Source organism: Pelophylax lessonae, assembly GCF_965119305.1.
Source record: "Pelophylax lessonae genome assembly, chromosome: 10".
NCBI classification, from domain to species: domain Eukaryota; kingdom Metazoa; phylum Chordata; class Amphibia; order Anura; family Ranidae; genus Pelophylax; species Pelophylax lessonae.
The window spans coordinates 41,686,034-41,702,554 of record NC_138777.1 but is presented as its reverse complement, the minus strand read 5'-3'; the positions used below and the strand labels follow the sequence as shown (position 1 = coordinate 41,702,554).

Below are 16,521 nucleotides of genomic sequence, written 5' to 3'. Positions count from 1 at the left end.
ACCCCAGATCTCACAAAAAAGAGGTCCTGTCGTGCCTTTTTCTATTACAAGTAATGTTTACATTTCTTGTAATAGAAATAAAAATGATCCATTTTTTTTTTTGTTAAACGGTGTAAAAATAAAAAATAATAAATAAAATAAATAGTAAAAAAAAAAAAAAAAATTAAAGCGCCCTGTCCCCGTTAGCTCGCGCGCAGAAGCGACGCATACGGAAACCCCGCCCACATATGTAAACGGTGTTCAAACCACACATGTGAGGTATCGCCGCGATCGTTAGAGCAAGGGGAATAATTTGAGCCCTAGACCTCCTCTGTAACTCAAAGATGGCAACCTGTAGAAATTTTTAAATCGTCGCCTATGGGGATTTTTAAGTACCAAAGTTTGTCGCCATTCCGTGAGCGTGCGCAATTTTGAAACATGACATGTTGGGTATCTATTTACTCGGCGTAACATTATCTTTCACATTATGGAAAAAAATTGGGCTAACTTTACTGGTTTCTTATTTTTTAATTCAAAAAAGTGAATTTTTTCCAAAAAATTGCGTTTGGAAGACCGCTGCGCAAATACGGTGTGATAAAAAATATTGCAATAATCTCCATTTTAATCTCTAGGGTCTCTGCTAAAAAAAAATATATAATGTTTGGGGGTTCTAAGCAGTTTTCTAGCAAAACAACTGATTTTAGCTTGTAAACACCAAATGTCAAAAATAGGCCTAGGCAAGTGGCTAGGATGCATGATGATGCTCCTTGGATGTTAGGCCCCTCTATATGGCTAGGCTGTGAAAAAGTCTCACACATGTGGTATTGCCATACTCAGGAGGAGTGGCAGAATGTATTTTGGGGTGTCATTTTTGCTGTGTACATGCTATGTGTTAGGAATATCCTATAAATTGACAACTTTGTGTAAAAAAAAAAAAGTTTTCATTTTTTTCCCACATTTTCCAAAAACCTGTGGAAAAAAATCATATGTTCAAACGACCCATAATGCCTCATAGAATATACGTTGGAGTGTTTGCTTTCCAAAATGGGGTCATTTTGTGGACTTTTCCATTGTATTGGTGCTCTAGGGCCTTGAAAAATGTGATAGGTAGTAAGAAAGTTTTATGTGTATTTATGCTCCTAGAACGCCTGAAGGTGCTTCTTGGACGTGGAGTCTCTTTTTGTGGCCAGGCTGTGTAAAAGTCTCAAACATGTGGTATCGCCATACTCGGAAGGAGTAGCAGAATGTATTTTTGGGTGTAATTTTTGCTGTGTACATGCTATGTGTTAGAAATAGCTTATAAATTGACAACTTTGTGGGAAAAAAAAGAAAAAAAAATGTTTTTCTTCATTTTCCCAAGAATTGTGGGAAAAAATTACAACTTCAAAAAACCCACCATGCCTCTTACTAAATACCTTGGACTGTCTACTTTACAAAAAGGGGTCATTTGGGCGGTATTTGTACTGTCCTGACATTTCAGGGCCTCAAGAAAGGAGATAGGCAGTCAGTACATCTGGTGTGATCAATTTTCAGTAATTGGTACCATAGCTTCTAGACTCAATAACTTTCACACAGACTAAATAATATACACTAATTTGGATTAATTTTACCAGAGATATGTAGCAGTATACATTTTGGCCCAAATGTATGAAGAAAAATTAATTTTTTGCAAAATTTTATAATTGAAACTAAAAAAAAGTGTTTTTTTTTTCAAAATTTTTGCTCTTTTTTTGCATATATCACGAAGAAAAAAAAAACCCCAGTTGTGATCAAATACCACCAAAAGAAAGCTTTATTTGTGTGAAAAAAATGATAAAAATTTTGTTTGGTTACAGTGTAGCATGACTGAGCAATTGTCATTGTGTGAGAGTGCTGAAAGCTGAAAATTGGTCTGGGCAGGAAGGGTGTCTAACTGCTCTGTATGGAAGCGGTTAAAGAATAAGTGCACTTTAAAACCATGACTCAAAGTCCCCTCCTTCTACTTACCCCAGCTATATGTGGCCTGGAACCCGGTACTCTGTACTGACTTGTCAGAGTGGAACTGCAGCAGCATCCAGTTCCCAAAGGACACTAGTGACGGCATATTCTTGGCCCCACAATACTTGTCCGATACCGAGGTGCCAGATCGAGAGCTGTCCGAGATGGACAAGTAATCATACACACAATTACGGGAGGACTCCAGTACAAAGGAGATGAAATTTAGCTGTACCTGCCAATGATAACAATAAAAAATGCTGTTATAAAAGCAAAATATTCACGAAGTAGCATCTTAGGGGGAAAAAAAATCACAATTGAACTATAAATAAACCATCAAATGATATTTATTTATCTGATCTGAAATGAATATGGCGCTCACCTACGAAATGTCTCTACCCACTGCCTACACCAAAAAGACATAAGCAGGATGTGTGGGTGGTCTGTTACCCTGATTGACAATCCCTGCACTGCAAACTGTGAAAGCACAGTGAGATGCAACTAAGAAGAGGCAGAGTACACATCTTCTAATGTCTCCTTTACAGTACAACAATTTTTCCTGCACAACACTATGAAATATTATAAAAAGTATGATATTAGTACTACGCTTTATTTTTTATTGTGCGGCTCTCAGGCCCTAGCAGGTATTAATAAAAGCAGGGCTGTGGATAAGGGGGTACCACCAGTCCTACTGTACAGGGCCCAGGCAGCTGGGTGAATTGGATGTAGGCAGGGAGGGTGATCAGCACAGTAGGAGGGGGGGGGGGCGCAATAACTGGAACTGATTCCCTGTATGGCTCTCCCTGCAGCAGCTGAAAGCTGGCTTTTTCTCCTCTCCTTCCCTCTGGCTTTCAGCTGCAGCAGAGAGAGCCATACAGGGAATTGGTTCCAGTAATTGCCCCCTCGGTGAACCCATCATCCCTGTGAAGCATATGTTTTCCCCTTCTGCCCAGACTCCACAGTCCTGCCGGCTTCCCTCCTCTCCTTTCCACCGGCAGCTGCAGGCACACAATAGGATCCTTCGGGATAGAGAATAGGGGAAAGGTCTGGAAATGTTACATTTATCAGCCCCTTCCCTTCCTGAATAAACACAATGAGTGATTGGTACCGATTACTCAGTGTGTTCATTCACAACTAAAGCATAATAAACTCTTGTTTTGTTTTTTTTTTTTTGGGGGGGGGGGTGCTGTCAGGTTGACTATATGGGGCCCTGTGGTTTCTAACAGCATCCCTGAGTGAGAGCACTGATTTGCAATAAGGATGTAGGAACGGTGATCTCCAGCAGTCTCTTGTAATGTGTCCCCCTTCTCTGTCTCCTGCAGCCTATCTCCAGTCTCCAACTGCACCTGTACCATGTCTACCTTCTACAGAGAGGCGGTACGTCAGCAGTCTCTGACAATATTCTATAACACATGTCAAACACCAGGCACATGGGCTGAATGTGGCCCACCAGGCCATTTCATGAGGCCCTCACACCTCTTCTGAAGCTGCGCCCCCCCCCCTCATCTCCGCCCTACCTTGTCCTAGCAGACAGAAGCAAAGAGGAGGACAGAACTCCTCTGCCAGATCATTTGCTTCTCTGTGCAGCCACAGCACCCCCTCATCTCTGCCTCCCCTAAACTCAGCATTCAGCAGACTTTGGCAATTGACCTTGCACTTTCTGCTCCCCAGGTCAACCCCCCCCAGTTTCTTCCTAGTCTTCAGTAAGGTAAGGGGGGTGGACTGTGATAGAAGGGTGAGGGACTCTTGACTTCTGATGGTGGGGAAATCTTGACATCTCATGTAAGGGGGAGTGGGGTGCTCTAGATATTTAGTCTTACAGATACAACTGGCCCTTTGAAGGCAACCATAATGCTGATGCGGCCCTCTGTGAAATTTAGCATGCCATCTGTATACTAAAACCTTACTCATACTAAATATAGTACTAGACACCCTCTAGAGGTGTGAGGGCTGTAGTTGAAACATAGGTGAAAATGAGGCCTGGTGTCACGTACCTGGTCTGAGGCCGATTTGACAAGAGGTCTTACCTGGCAGCTAAGTGCCAAGCACCCCCGAAGGTGAGAACAGGGATCAATTAAAAACTATTATGACACTAGTGAGACTATCAGGACTAAGTGGAACTATTAGGACACTAGTGAAACGATTAGTACATTAGTGGAACTACAGTATTGTGATCAAATGAATGCTATTATGACACTAGTGGAAATATTGGGATCAAATGAAAACTATTATGACACTAGTGGAACTATTGGGATCAAATGAACACTATTATGACACTAGTGGAACTATTGGGATCAAATGAACACTATTATGACACTAGTGGAACTATTGGGATCAAATGAACACTATTATGACACTAGTGGAACTACTGGGATCAAATGAACACTATTATGACACTAGTGAAACTATTGGGATCAAATGAAAACTAATTATGACACTAGTGGAACTATTGGGATCAAATGAACACTATTATGACACTAGTGGAACTATTGGGACAAAGTGTACACTATGAGAACATTAGTGGAACTAATAGTAATAATTGAGCACTATTATGACACTATTGGAATTATTGGGACTAAGTGTACACTATCAGGACACCCGTGGACCTACTGGAACTAATTGTAGAATATTGGGATACAAATGTTACTGAAGACTAGCTAAGCACAAAAAAAGACTTTATTAGAAGGATGTACTGTAGCTATAATAACTGCGTGAAACATTTTTTTAATTGCAGTTTTCTTTAATTTGTTTGATCCGACTTACTCTATGCCCAGAGGGTGCCACAATAGACCATATACAATCTGTGGAAGGTAGGTACTTGGTGGGGTACCCTGGAGATGTCACAGTTCCATTCACTTTTGTTTGCATTCCACCACATGTCACTACAACAATAGATAAAGATGCAGCATCATATACATGTAAAGATGGATTGATGTGTATATGAATGAGATGAACTTAGTTTAAATAATCATCAGTTTATGCAGCTTTGAGAACTTGTCTCTACACATAGATTGTTAAAAAATGTGAATATTAGTGACCAAATTTTTCACAGATTAAATGCATTTCTTGTACAGAGGAAAAATTTGTCTTGAAAAAGTTTTTTTGCCAGCACTCCCCCCCCCCCCCCCCCCCATTTCTTTTTTTTCTTAAGTTGAACTTCAGGCAAATATAAAAATGTAATTTTTGACTTACCGTAAAATCCATTTCTCCGATGTTCATTGACGGACACAGCTCCTGATTCTTCTTAACCCCTTCCATACCGAGCCATTGTCAAATGACGTCGGCAGGAATCCTTTCTCGATCCGGGCGGACGTCATATGACGGCCCCGGGGGCGCGCAGCGCGGCGATCGGGGGTGAGGCTCGTCCCTCGGACTGAGCCCAACCCTGATCAAGGTAAACAGCCAATGAAATTGGCTTTTTACCACGTGACCGGCTGTGTCCAATCACAGCCGGTCACAAATGTCAACAGAGAACACGGTAACTAGCTGTCACTGTGTTCTCCTCCTCACACACTGATCCTGCGTGAGGAGGAGATTGTGGTAACAGCTAGTTACCAAGTACAGTGCACCCCAAACACATTGATTGCCCCCCCCCCAATAAAAAGCATCTGTCACTAGCCCATCAAAGTACCCGAGTACCTGTCACCAGCCCATCAGGTACTCTGATGACAGGTACTCTGATGGGCTGATGACAGGTACTCTGATGGGCTGGTGACAGGTACTCGGGTACTCTGATGATAGGTACTCGGGTACTCTGATGAGGGGTACTCGGGTACTCTGATGACAGGTACTCGGGTACTCTGATGACAGGTACTCAGGTACTCTGATGATGGGTACTCAGGTACTCTGATGACAGGTACTCGGGTACTCTGATGACGGGTACTCGGGTACTCTGATGACGGGTACTCGGGTACTCTAATGACAGGTACTCGGGTACTCTGATGACAGGTACTCGGGTAATCTGATGACAGGTACTCGGGTACTTTGAGTACCCGTCACTGGAGTACCGGAGTACCCGAGTACCCGTCATCGGAGTACCCGAGTACCTGTCACCTACCCATCAGAGTACCCGAGTACCTGTCACCTACCCATCAGAGTACCCGAGTACCTTCCACCTGCTCATCAGAGTACCTGACACCTGAAGTACCCGAGTACTTGCCACCTGCTCATCAGTACCCATCACTACTCATCAGTACCCATCAGTACCTATCACCTATCAATATCAGTACTGATCATCCGTACCCATCAGTACAGTATCAGTATCACCTATCAGTATCAGTACTACTCATCAGTACTTATCACCTGCCTGTCACCTGCCCATAAGAGTACCCGAGTACCTGTCACCTGCCTATCGGAGTACTCGAATACCTGCCACTTGCTCATCAGTACCAGAGTACCTGTCACCTGCCCAGCAAAGTACCCGAGTACCTGTCACCCTTCATACAGCCACCATGTTTAAGTCCAAAAAGGTTTATATACGTCCTCCGTTTAAACCTAAATACCGGTGTTATGGCAGCAGATAGCTGCCATAACCCTGGTATTTTTTTAAACGGTGGGCGGTTGGCTTTACGATAAGGGTGGTCCCAGCGGCGGATTCACCGCGGGATCACCCTTCCGGGGTGGCGGAAGAGGTGCCCCCCCCTCCCGCCGCATTCTGGTCCTTTTCCCCACTTACCGGACCCGCCGGCAGCGGGGAAAACGATCCGGCCCCGGATCCTCACAGACAGGATGTCGAGTGAGGGCAAGCTTGCCCTCACTCGACTCTATGGTCTTGGAGGACCGGAGCTACGGCAAACGTCGTTGCCTAGCAACCAGTTTAAAGGTCCCTTTTTTTTTTTTCATTTTATTTAATTTTTTTTTATTTATTTTTTTTTTTATTTTTTCTATCTTTTAGTGTACTTGTGAGATCTGAGGACTTTTTGACCCCAGATTTCTATTACAAGTAATGTTTACATTTCTTGTAATAGAAATAAAAATGATCAATTTTTTTTTTTTTAAAAAAACAGTGTAAAAATAAAAAATAATAAATAAAATAAATAGTAAAAAAAAAAAAAAATTAAAGCGCCCTGTCCCCATGAGCTCGCGCGCAGAAGCGAACGCATATGGAAACCCCGCCCACATATGTAAACAGTGTTCAAACTACACATGTGAGGTATCGTCGCGATCATTAGAGCAAGAGCAATAATTTGAGACCTAGACCTCCTCTGTAACTCTAAAATAGCAACCTGTAGAAATTTTTAAAGTGTCGCCTATGGGGATTTTTAAGTACCAAAGTTTGTCACCATTCTGTGAGCGTGCGCAATTTTGAAGCATGACATGTTGGGTATCTATTTACTCGGCGTAACATTATCTTCCACATTATGGAAAACAATTGGGCTAACTTTACTGGTTTCTTATTTTTTAATTCAAAAAAGTGAATTTTTCCCCAAAAAATTGCGTTTGGAAGACCGCTGCGCAAATACGGTGTGATAAAAAATATTGCAATAATTTCCATTTTATTCTCTAGGGTCTCTGCTAAAAAAAATATATCATGTTTTGGGGTTCTAAGTAGTTTTCTAGCAAAAACAACTGATTTTATTTTGTAAACACCAAATGTCAAAAATAGGCCTAGGCAAGTGGCTAGGATGCATGATGATGCTCCTTGGATGTTGGGCCCCTCTATATGGCTAGGCTGTGAAAAAGTCTCACACATGTGGTATTGCCATACTCAGGAGGAGTGGCAGAATGTATTTTGGGGTGTCATTTTTGCTATGTATATCCTATGTGTTAGGAATATCCTATAAATTGACAACTTTGTGTAAAAAAAAAAAAGTTTTTATTTTTTTCCCACATTTTCCAAAAACTTGTGGAAAAAAATGACATGTTCAAAGGACCCATAATGCCTCATAGAATATACGTTGGAGCGTTTGCTTTCCAAAATGGGGTCATTTTGTGGACTTTTCCATTGTATTGGTGCTCTAGGGCCTTGAAAAGTGTGATAGGTAGTAAGAAAGTTTTATGTGTATTTATGCTCCTAAAATGCCTTATGGTGCTACTTGGACGTGGAGTCTCTTTTTGTGGCCAGGCTGTGTAAAAGTACGTCGCTGGACGATAACAACCACTTTGCCGCAGTACGCTCCATGTGAGCGGTCGGCAAGTGTCTAAACCACTGAAGCTACAGACAGCATACAATAGATTTGTTCCATTAACTATTATCAGTAAGAGTAATAAATAAGTTACACCCTCCATTTAATGAAACGCTCTCAAACTGTACCTGTCTGATAGGAAGCTGTGAAAGTTGAAGCTCCACTACTTAAAAATTCCACAAACATCAGATTTCCTGAGGACAATACGGGAGGGAGCTTCTTCATCCCGCAGGTAGTGTTCATTAGTAGAGGAGACATCTTGCCGGCCCCATCATACACCTTCACAGAGTCTGAGATGCAGCCAGGAGAGGGATCAAAGCTTTGAAACTGCAGGAACACCTACGTAGGAAAATTATCATCAGCAAATCGATATTGTACAAATCGACAGGCCTCCTGGGTGGAAACAAGGTTCCCGCAGCTCTTCAGAGGATGCCGTCAGCACAAATCTTACACAACACTCAGCGCTCCTGGATGCTGCAAATCCCTGGTTTACCTGTAAGTATACCAGGCCATGGGACTTATGCTGGCCATGCAAGCACAGAATTTCGGGCGTTTGCAGACTGAACGATTATTCGTCGGTCGGAAGCGAGTTGGCCACTAACTTACAGAATAAACTCTTTTACATAATCGTTGTCATGATCATAATGATCGTTCAATTCTATGCACAATATGAGTCAGAATATTATTTTTGTTTCAATTTTACCATACACGTAAAAACTTTTGTAGAAACGATAAATGTTTTCGCTATGGATCCATCGACATTAGCCGGGCACATGATCGAATTCGTCGGTAAACTTGTGTTTACTAACGGCCCGATTTTCGAACGATCTTTCCTAAAACAACCATTTTCGGCCGAAATTCTGTGCGTGTATGGCCAGCTTTACTCAAACTCCACTAGATCAGGAACAGCCAACAGGCACAAGTGTGACAATAGAGTCCTTAACCACTTGCCGACCGCCGCAAGTACATATACTGCAGCGGTCAGCCCCTCACAGGCAAAGTGACGTATGGGTACATCACTAGCCTGTGAGGCTCTGGGGAGCGAGTGCGCGCCGCCTGAGGCGCACTCCCGCGCGGTCACGGGCTCCCCCGCGCGTGTGACCGGCGGACCCGATGTCCGCCGGTCACTCGCGATCGTCGGGTGGAGAGGGAGAAAGGCAGGCGGCTAATGTAAACCAGCCGTCTCATTCTCCCCTGTGTAGGAATGGTGATCATACGGTTCTACTATGTAGGACCGTTGATCACTGTTCCTACAGCTCAAGCCACAGCCAATCACATTTAGAATCACGCCCCTAGGGACACACACCACCCCTCCCTCTCAAAAAAAGTTAACCCCTTCACTACCAGTGTCATTTTACAGTAACAGTGCATATATATAGCACTGATTACTGTAGAAATGTCACTGGTAACCCCAAAAGTGTCAAAAAATGTCAGTCAAGGGTCAGATCTGTCCGCTCCAATGTCGCAGTCCCGGAAAAAAAAATCGCAGATCGCCGCCATTACGCGTGAAAAAAAAAATGACAAAAATCTTTCCCTTTGTTAGTAAACGCGATAACTTTTGCGCAAACCAATCAAAATACGCTTTTTGCGATTTTTTTTTACCAAACATATGTAGCATAAAACAAATTGGCCGAAAATGTTAAAAAATTTAGATTTTTACATTTTTTTTTGGGGGGAATTTCATATAAAAAAATGTGAAAAATATTGTTATTTTTGCAAAATTGTCGCTCTTTTTTTGTTTATAGCGCATGATCAAAAAATCGCACAGGTGATCAAATACCACCAAAAGAAAGCTCTGTTTGTGGGAAAAAAAGGACGTCAAATTTGTTTAGGTACAGCGTCGCATGACTGCGCAATTGTCAGTTAAAGTCACGCAGTGCCGAATCGCAAAATACCCCCTGGTCAGGAAGGGGGTAAAATCTTCCGGGGCTTAAGTGGTTAAGGGTTCAATCACACGTGTGGCCACCTCCTCCAGTCATAGAAACTGTACTATAGCTTCTGTGAATGAAAAGCCCTTTATGAATGGAGGACAGGCCGATGAATAAAAGGTCCCCCTCCTCCATTTATAGAGCATTTTTCATTGCCGGAATCTATAGTCCTCCTTCTATGACTAAGGAGGGGGCAGAATGGGTGGGCATAGTCGGAACTCCTGATGAGTTCTTGTCACAGTTACAGGTAACCCCCACAGCACTAGATTATTAAGGCTGCTGTGTTTGGGAGGGGCAGAAGTCTTCGGATCTCCACTAGGACAACCAGAACCAAGGGACATTATTAAATATAGGCACTGTCCCTTGTGCTGTTTTTTTTTTTTTTTTTTAGTTTTACTTAAGCTTTGGGGGTGAGGGGTCACATTGAAATCTGGGGGACACCAGCACCTTTCTAGATCAAGCCATGCAGCATTACTTACCTGGCATCTATGTATTCCCTGCTGCCGGTGCTATTGCAAACATGGCAGCCCCGGCATCCCTTTTAAATGTGCATTTGCCTGGCTTGCCGATGTATACTGCAAAGGCTGCTATGTTTGCGTTGCATCCCCGGCCTTCCTACAGACATGCATGGGCTGGGCCAGTCTGCGTCGGCCTCTGTGACTGCTGTGCTGTGCTGTGCTTGGACACCCCTGCTTAAATTAAAATAGTTTTTTCTATTCAAGTATGAAAGTTTGCATAAGAATATGTTATATTTACATTTTAGGCCCCACTTTATTCTGTTAAAATGGTCCTAAAGTCTAAATGTTTTTTACCTTAATGCTCCAATACCTGTCCTACCACCCTCTGTCCCTAAACACTTACCTGGCTCCATGTCACCGCTCCAGCTTTCTCTCCAGCTTCGGCACCACTCCCCTCGCTTCCTGTTTTCACAGGAGAAAATAAGACATAGGCTCCTGCTGCTGTCAGTCAAACTCCTGTAAGGAGTAAGCAGGGGTGTGGCTTACCAGTGCTGTGTGTGTCTATGGACACACATAGCTTGGCTCATGAGCACACATTCATGGGTGCATAGTTAGGCATTCTACAGGAGGCATTCAGAGGGGGGAGAAGCTGAAGTGTAAGGGGCTGCCATGAGAGGAGGAAAGTGGACCTTTCTGTACAAAATGTTATACAAAACAGGTAAGTATTACCTCTTTAAAATCAGCGGTGCTCGTTTCTGTGCCATTCCTGTGCATTCCCCTGCAGTGCGATTTTCAGTCCATTCATGTGAATAGGCTGAAATCGCACTGGATTGCACAAAAAGTAGTGCATGCACTACTTTTGAAAAATTTGCCGCACCAAATTGCATGGTACTATGCGATCTGGTGCCCGCAAATACGCTGCATTTGTTATCTGAGTTTGGGGTGCCAGTAATACCTTATGGTTTTGCGCTTCAGATCCATGTTGTTAATTGTATACTTTCACTTTTTTTTCACTTTTTGTTTTGCTTTTTGTGTGAAAGAAAACATAAAATAATGAGGGGTCACTTTGGTACCAGGTCCAGGATGATTGCAAAAAGCTTTTATAACTTCCAAGGGCCATTTATAGCCCATTTCCCCCCTAAAAACTGAATTTGCCTTCCCCATTGATTCCAAATTATTTTGCCAAACCGGTAAATGGTTTCTATAGTCTTCCAATTTTAGATGAACATTGGAGAAATTGAACACTCACAGTTTTGCTTGTCTCTCTTCTCATATAATAACATATTTTACAACTGGGAAAAATACCTTGTTTGTAGGGATCCGAATAAGCCACACACATTGTGATCTGTTCTGATTGGCCGACTGCGCAAATCCTGAATGTAAAGATCCCGACGGATCACAGAGGAGAGAACTGCAGACATCTACAGATCAGACAGAGATAGAAAACATTATGGTACCTGATCTCATCCATGACCTCTTCCTTTATACCATGGATCTACAAACTTTCTAAACAAAGGGACAGTTTATCATCCTTCAGACTTTAGGGGGGCCAGACTGTAGCCAGTGGGGGTAGAAAAATGTCTTGGTGTTAGTGGGAGTAAACAGCATCCCCTCTTTGGTATTAGAGGGAGGAATAGTGTTCCATCGTTGGTGTCAGTGGGAGGAATAGTGTCCCATCATTGGTGTCAATGGGAGGAAAAGTGCCCCATCATTGGCATCAGTGGGAGGAATAGTGCCCCATCATTGGTATCAGTGGGAGGAATAGTGCCTCATCGCTGGTGTCAGTGGGAAGAATAGTGCCCCCCTCATTGGTGTCAGAAGGAGGAATAGTGCTCCATTATTTGTGTCAGTGGAAGGAATAGCGCCCCAGCATTGGTGTCACTGGGAAGAATAGCGCCCCATCAATGGTGTCACTGGGAAGAATAGTGCCCCATCATCGGTATCAGTGGAAGGAATAGTGCCCCATCATTGGTATCAGTGGGAGGAATAGTGCCCCATCATTGGTGTCAGCGGGAGGAATAGTATCCCAGCATTGGTGTCAGTTGGAGGAATAGTGCCCCCCGTTGTTGGTGTCAGGAACTATGGCCCACAGGCCAGATTAAATCAAGTGAAAGGCTGCATATTGGAGACCACTGCTTTATACTAAACTTATCATCATCTTTGTCTGAAAACCAGCTGAAATCACAGATTAACCTGAGAGTAGAACAGTCTGTGTTGGAAGTTGAAATCAGAGTAGTGCCACTACAGAACTTTTAAATCAAGGGTAAGGATGGTTCTTGTGGCTGGGATATACGCTGCTATCTTGTATGCTTTTGGGGTCTGCCTGTTTGTGGGGGGCCCAAGGCCTAGTAGCTTAACCTCTTATCTACTTAACTCACTTTCTCAGGCATAACAACCACAGATTTAGCTACTGGTTCCACCTGTCAAACTCTGCATGCAGCTTTAAAATTACTGTGCCACGTCCCTATGTCATTATGCCCCTGCATCGATGGTACCAGTCTGCCATCTCTGTCATTGGGATGAAGTTTTTGATTGGAGCTGGGAGATGGGTTCTGTGGGGTGCATTAAACTAAAGGGATCTAGGGGAACTCTGATGGAGACAGTGGGGCAGAAAGGGCTCTCAGGACTAATTCAGATGTGCGGGCCTCTGCCTCTCTGAAAAGCTATTTGCTGTGGGTTTTTTTTACCGCCCCCTCGCCCACCCATTTAAAAGAGTCCTAATGGAAGGAGGCTCTTTGGGGGTTCTGAAGAGAAGGGGAATGTCTAGGGATGATTTGTCCCCCCACCCTCTGTGTACTTACTGTTCAGTCTTCCTTCTCAGCATGGCGCCCACCTGGAGAAAAGAGTAGAGTGCTCCCTTCAGAAGCCATCGAGGCCCTGCTCCTTCTGACAGGAGTAACACTGCAGTCCTCCCAGCAGTGAAGCACAGGAGAATGGATTGGCTGAAGCTCCCCCTACACATATCAACACCTGTTCCTGGGGCACGTGTCCCTTCTACCCTCCTCCCCCTCTTTTCGTCCAGGCCCTTAAATCTTAAATCAAGGGTAAGGATGGTTCTTTACCAATTTTAATTACAGCAGTGATTCTGTGTCCTATTAAAGCCTCTTAATACGTGTGCAGGGCCACATGATGATCTGATAATGAGGAAAAATTGCAGTTTCTTGATATTAATTGATGATGGTATTTTTTTATTGCTAGCTCTCACCACACTGATAAAGACGATTGATCTTCTGAAGGTCCAGGCCACTCAGTCCATACCTCTGTCCTATGGGGACACTAGGATCAGGCTTTGGGACAATGGTTGCCTTCCCAAGAGCATTGCTGAAGGCATATCTACATTAAAAAAAACACACAGTCGGATAAGGTGATCCTTTCACAACACATGCATTTTAACCAAATTAAACCATTCTTTGCTTTAGCAAAGCCAACCTTTCCAGTAGACCTCCAGCCGAAACCTTTTACTATAGGGTTGGATTGAGTGAAAAAGGGTAACACTTTTGCCTGTTGCCTTTGTCCCCATTGAGTAGATCACTCTTTAATCCCTGCCTCAGGGACGTAAAAGGAAGTGAGTGGAACTTTGCCACACCACTGAATATCTCTTGAGGCATCACTAAACATGATCTGGGTAGATCAGAGCTCCCGTGCTGAACTCCTATATGCACCTCCTATTCCCCATACCCACTACCAAACTTACCACTCTATAAACAAACACGCTACTCAAACTTGGAGTTAAAATGGCTGACATGGCCTTTTATTAAATAACAAAATATATAAACACGGAAATAACAATATAACAATAACCCAGATTTATCTTGTTTGTAGGTCCTTGACAGTACCATATTAACCAACTTTTGTGTCTGTGTCACCATTTGGCTTAGTCACTTCCCCAGCCGCTAAGCACCGCCTCTGAGACTAACACAGCCGACCTCAGACACCCACCTGTACCAATTAGAGGACGCCATACCTCGGATGGGTCCCCACCATTTTTTCCAAAAACCAGTTTGATAAACCCCTGTCAAGGACCCCAAACCGCCACCTTTAGAAGCAAAAAGGACATACCCACCAGCAAAAGAATTCCCCCCACTGAAAAAACAAACAATAGGGCGGGAGGGAGGGACTTTCTTACACGCTTTCTCCTACAAGATTGACCTGACCCCTCCTACCCTGAAGCTATACTTCAATCGCTCCACCCCCTACCCATACCACTGACTAATAAGGTAAGTACCCTCACAGACCACCTACTTTTATCCCCCACTTGACCCTTACTGCTCGGTTCCCCTTTCACCCAGTCATGTATGCCCTCTACTTAGTTCGTTCCTCCTAGCGTCGGGCATGTCTTTCTACTCCACTAACCTGCCATTTCTGCTAGCCCCTTCCACTTCCAACCTCAGTACCCACCCACATATACCAAAAATATACATATACCCTGATGGAAATCTGCACATATGAGCTTCTGCACATATGAGCTGTTTTTTAAAGTAAATATAGTAGAATGTTAAAACAGGTCCTTCTAAACTGGATGTTATTGTCAAGCATTAAATATGGCAGAGGTGGACACAGAGTTACAGAAGCAAAACAAAACCAGATAAATTCCCAGCTCAACTTACCAACCAGCATGTGACCAGCCAAATTACCTTGTCTAACAGTATGCATTAAAAATAAGGGTTTAGTTTGCACACAGTTGCAAATACATGTGTAAGCTACAGAGCCCCATCAAAGCTTTCCATTATCTGTAGTCCTAACTCTAAATTTTGAGAGCCTCCATAGTGGAAGTACATGCATTATAATGGATAGATTACGGGAAGGTTGGCCCGGAGGAAGCCCACCCCTCCTTAAAGGCACCCAGACTGGACACCCAGCACATAGTACTATGCCAGCAAAGGTGTCCAGTGCCTCCCTTCACCAGTATTCCAACAGCACAAACAAATAGCCATTGCCCTCACCTATAACTGACCTTTGCTGCCATTGTGCTATGTACTGGGTGTCTAGTGCACCCCTGTGCTTTTAAGAAGGGGTGGGTTCCCTCTGCCTATCCATCAAAATTAAAAAAGCCCAATAAGCGTATATTGATTGCTTTGTGCAAAAATTATAGCATCTACAATCTATGGCATGTTTTTTTTTTTTTTTTTACTAGTAATGGTGGCGATCAGCGACTTATAGCTGGACTGCAATTCAGTTTACGATTCAGGATTGCGAGTAACTTGGTCTGCGAGTGTTTTACAAGACGAGCACATTTTATTAATAAATTTTAACTTGATAAACGAGCGAAGTCTTGCAATACGAGTAGGGTCATGTCACATTTTAGTAAATGAGAGTTATCTTAATTAGCACTACTGAAGTCGCTCCGACTTTAGAAAAGTTTCCTGTACTACTTCAAGGCGACTTCTATCCATCTTGTGCCCAAAGACTTTAACCACTTTAAGATTTGCCCCCTTCCTGACCAGGCCCTATTTTGCGATTCTGCACTGCATTATTTTAACGGACAATTGTGCGGTCGTGCAACGCTGTACCCGAATAAAATTGATGTCCTTATTTTCCTACAAATAGAGCTTTCTTTTGGTGGTATTTGATCACCTGTGCAATTTTTATTTTCTGCGCTTTAAACAAAAAAGAGCGACAATTTTGAAAAAAGAAAACAATATTTTTCACATTCTGCTATATGACATTCTCAAAAAAAAAACATTTAAAAATCAACATTTTTTTAACATTTTAGGCCAATTTTTTTCTGCTACATAGTTTTGTTAAAGAAAAATAGCAATAAGCGTATATATATGCACTGTTACTGTAATAATGACATTAGCAGGGAAGGGGTTAAGCCTCTTACCAAAAGTAGATCTTATTGCGCTTGAAATGGTCTCTCCCTTAGAAATTCCCTTTTCCCATACCAGCAGATAGAAATCAGATGATCTTTGTGCATGGACCACTGTGACTTATGATCTTCGATAATGACTCCACTTGGCCCCTTCACTGAAACATGGAGGTCACCACTTCCTGCAGTCCTGGTGTCGACCAAAAAATCAGCAGTTTCTGCAATTCAGACAACTTTGGGCTGCAAGC

General features: G+C 43.1%; 1 protein-coding gene and 1 long non-coding RNA gene across 2 annotated transcripts in view; one reads left to right on the top strand and one right to left on the bottom strand.

Moving 5' to 3' along the window:
• The window catches only part of LOC309565207, a 1,884,446-nt gene that overhangs the window by 1,068,080 nt on the left and 799,845 nt on the right, over window positions 1-16,521 (top strand). The gene's annotated exons all lie outside the window — the stretch shown is intronic.
• LOC309565205 (high choriolytic enzyme 1-like) overlaps window positions 1-16,521 on the bottom strand; it is a gene marked incomplete at its 5' end in the record, with an annotated part of 59,442 nt that overhangs the window by 5,880 nt on the left and 37,041 nt on the right. Inside the window, 5 exons of the mRNA XM_082270007.1 lie at window positions 1,966-2,188; window positions 4,717-4,835; window positions 8,207-8,417; window positions 11,770-11,885; window positions 13,670-13,797. Of these exons, the coding sequence (XP_082126133.1) occupies window positions 1,966-2,188; window positions 4,717-4,835; window positions 8,207-8,417; window positions 11,770-11,885; window positions 13,670-13,797 (797 nt within the window). The remainder of the gene's footprint in view (window positions 1-1,965; window positions 2,189-4,716; window positions 4,836-8,206; window positions 8,418-11,769; window positions 11,886-13,669; window positions 13,798-16,521) is intronic.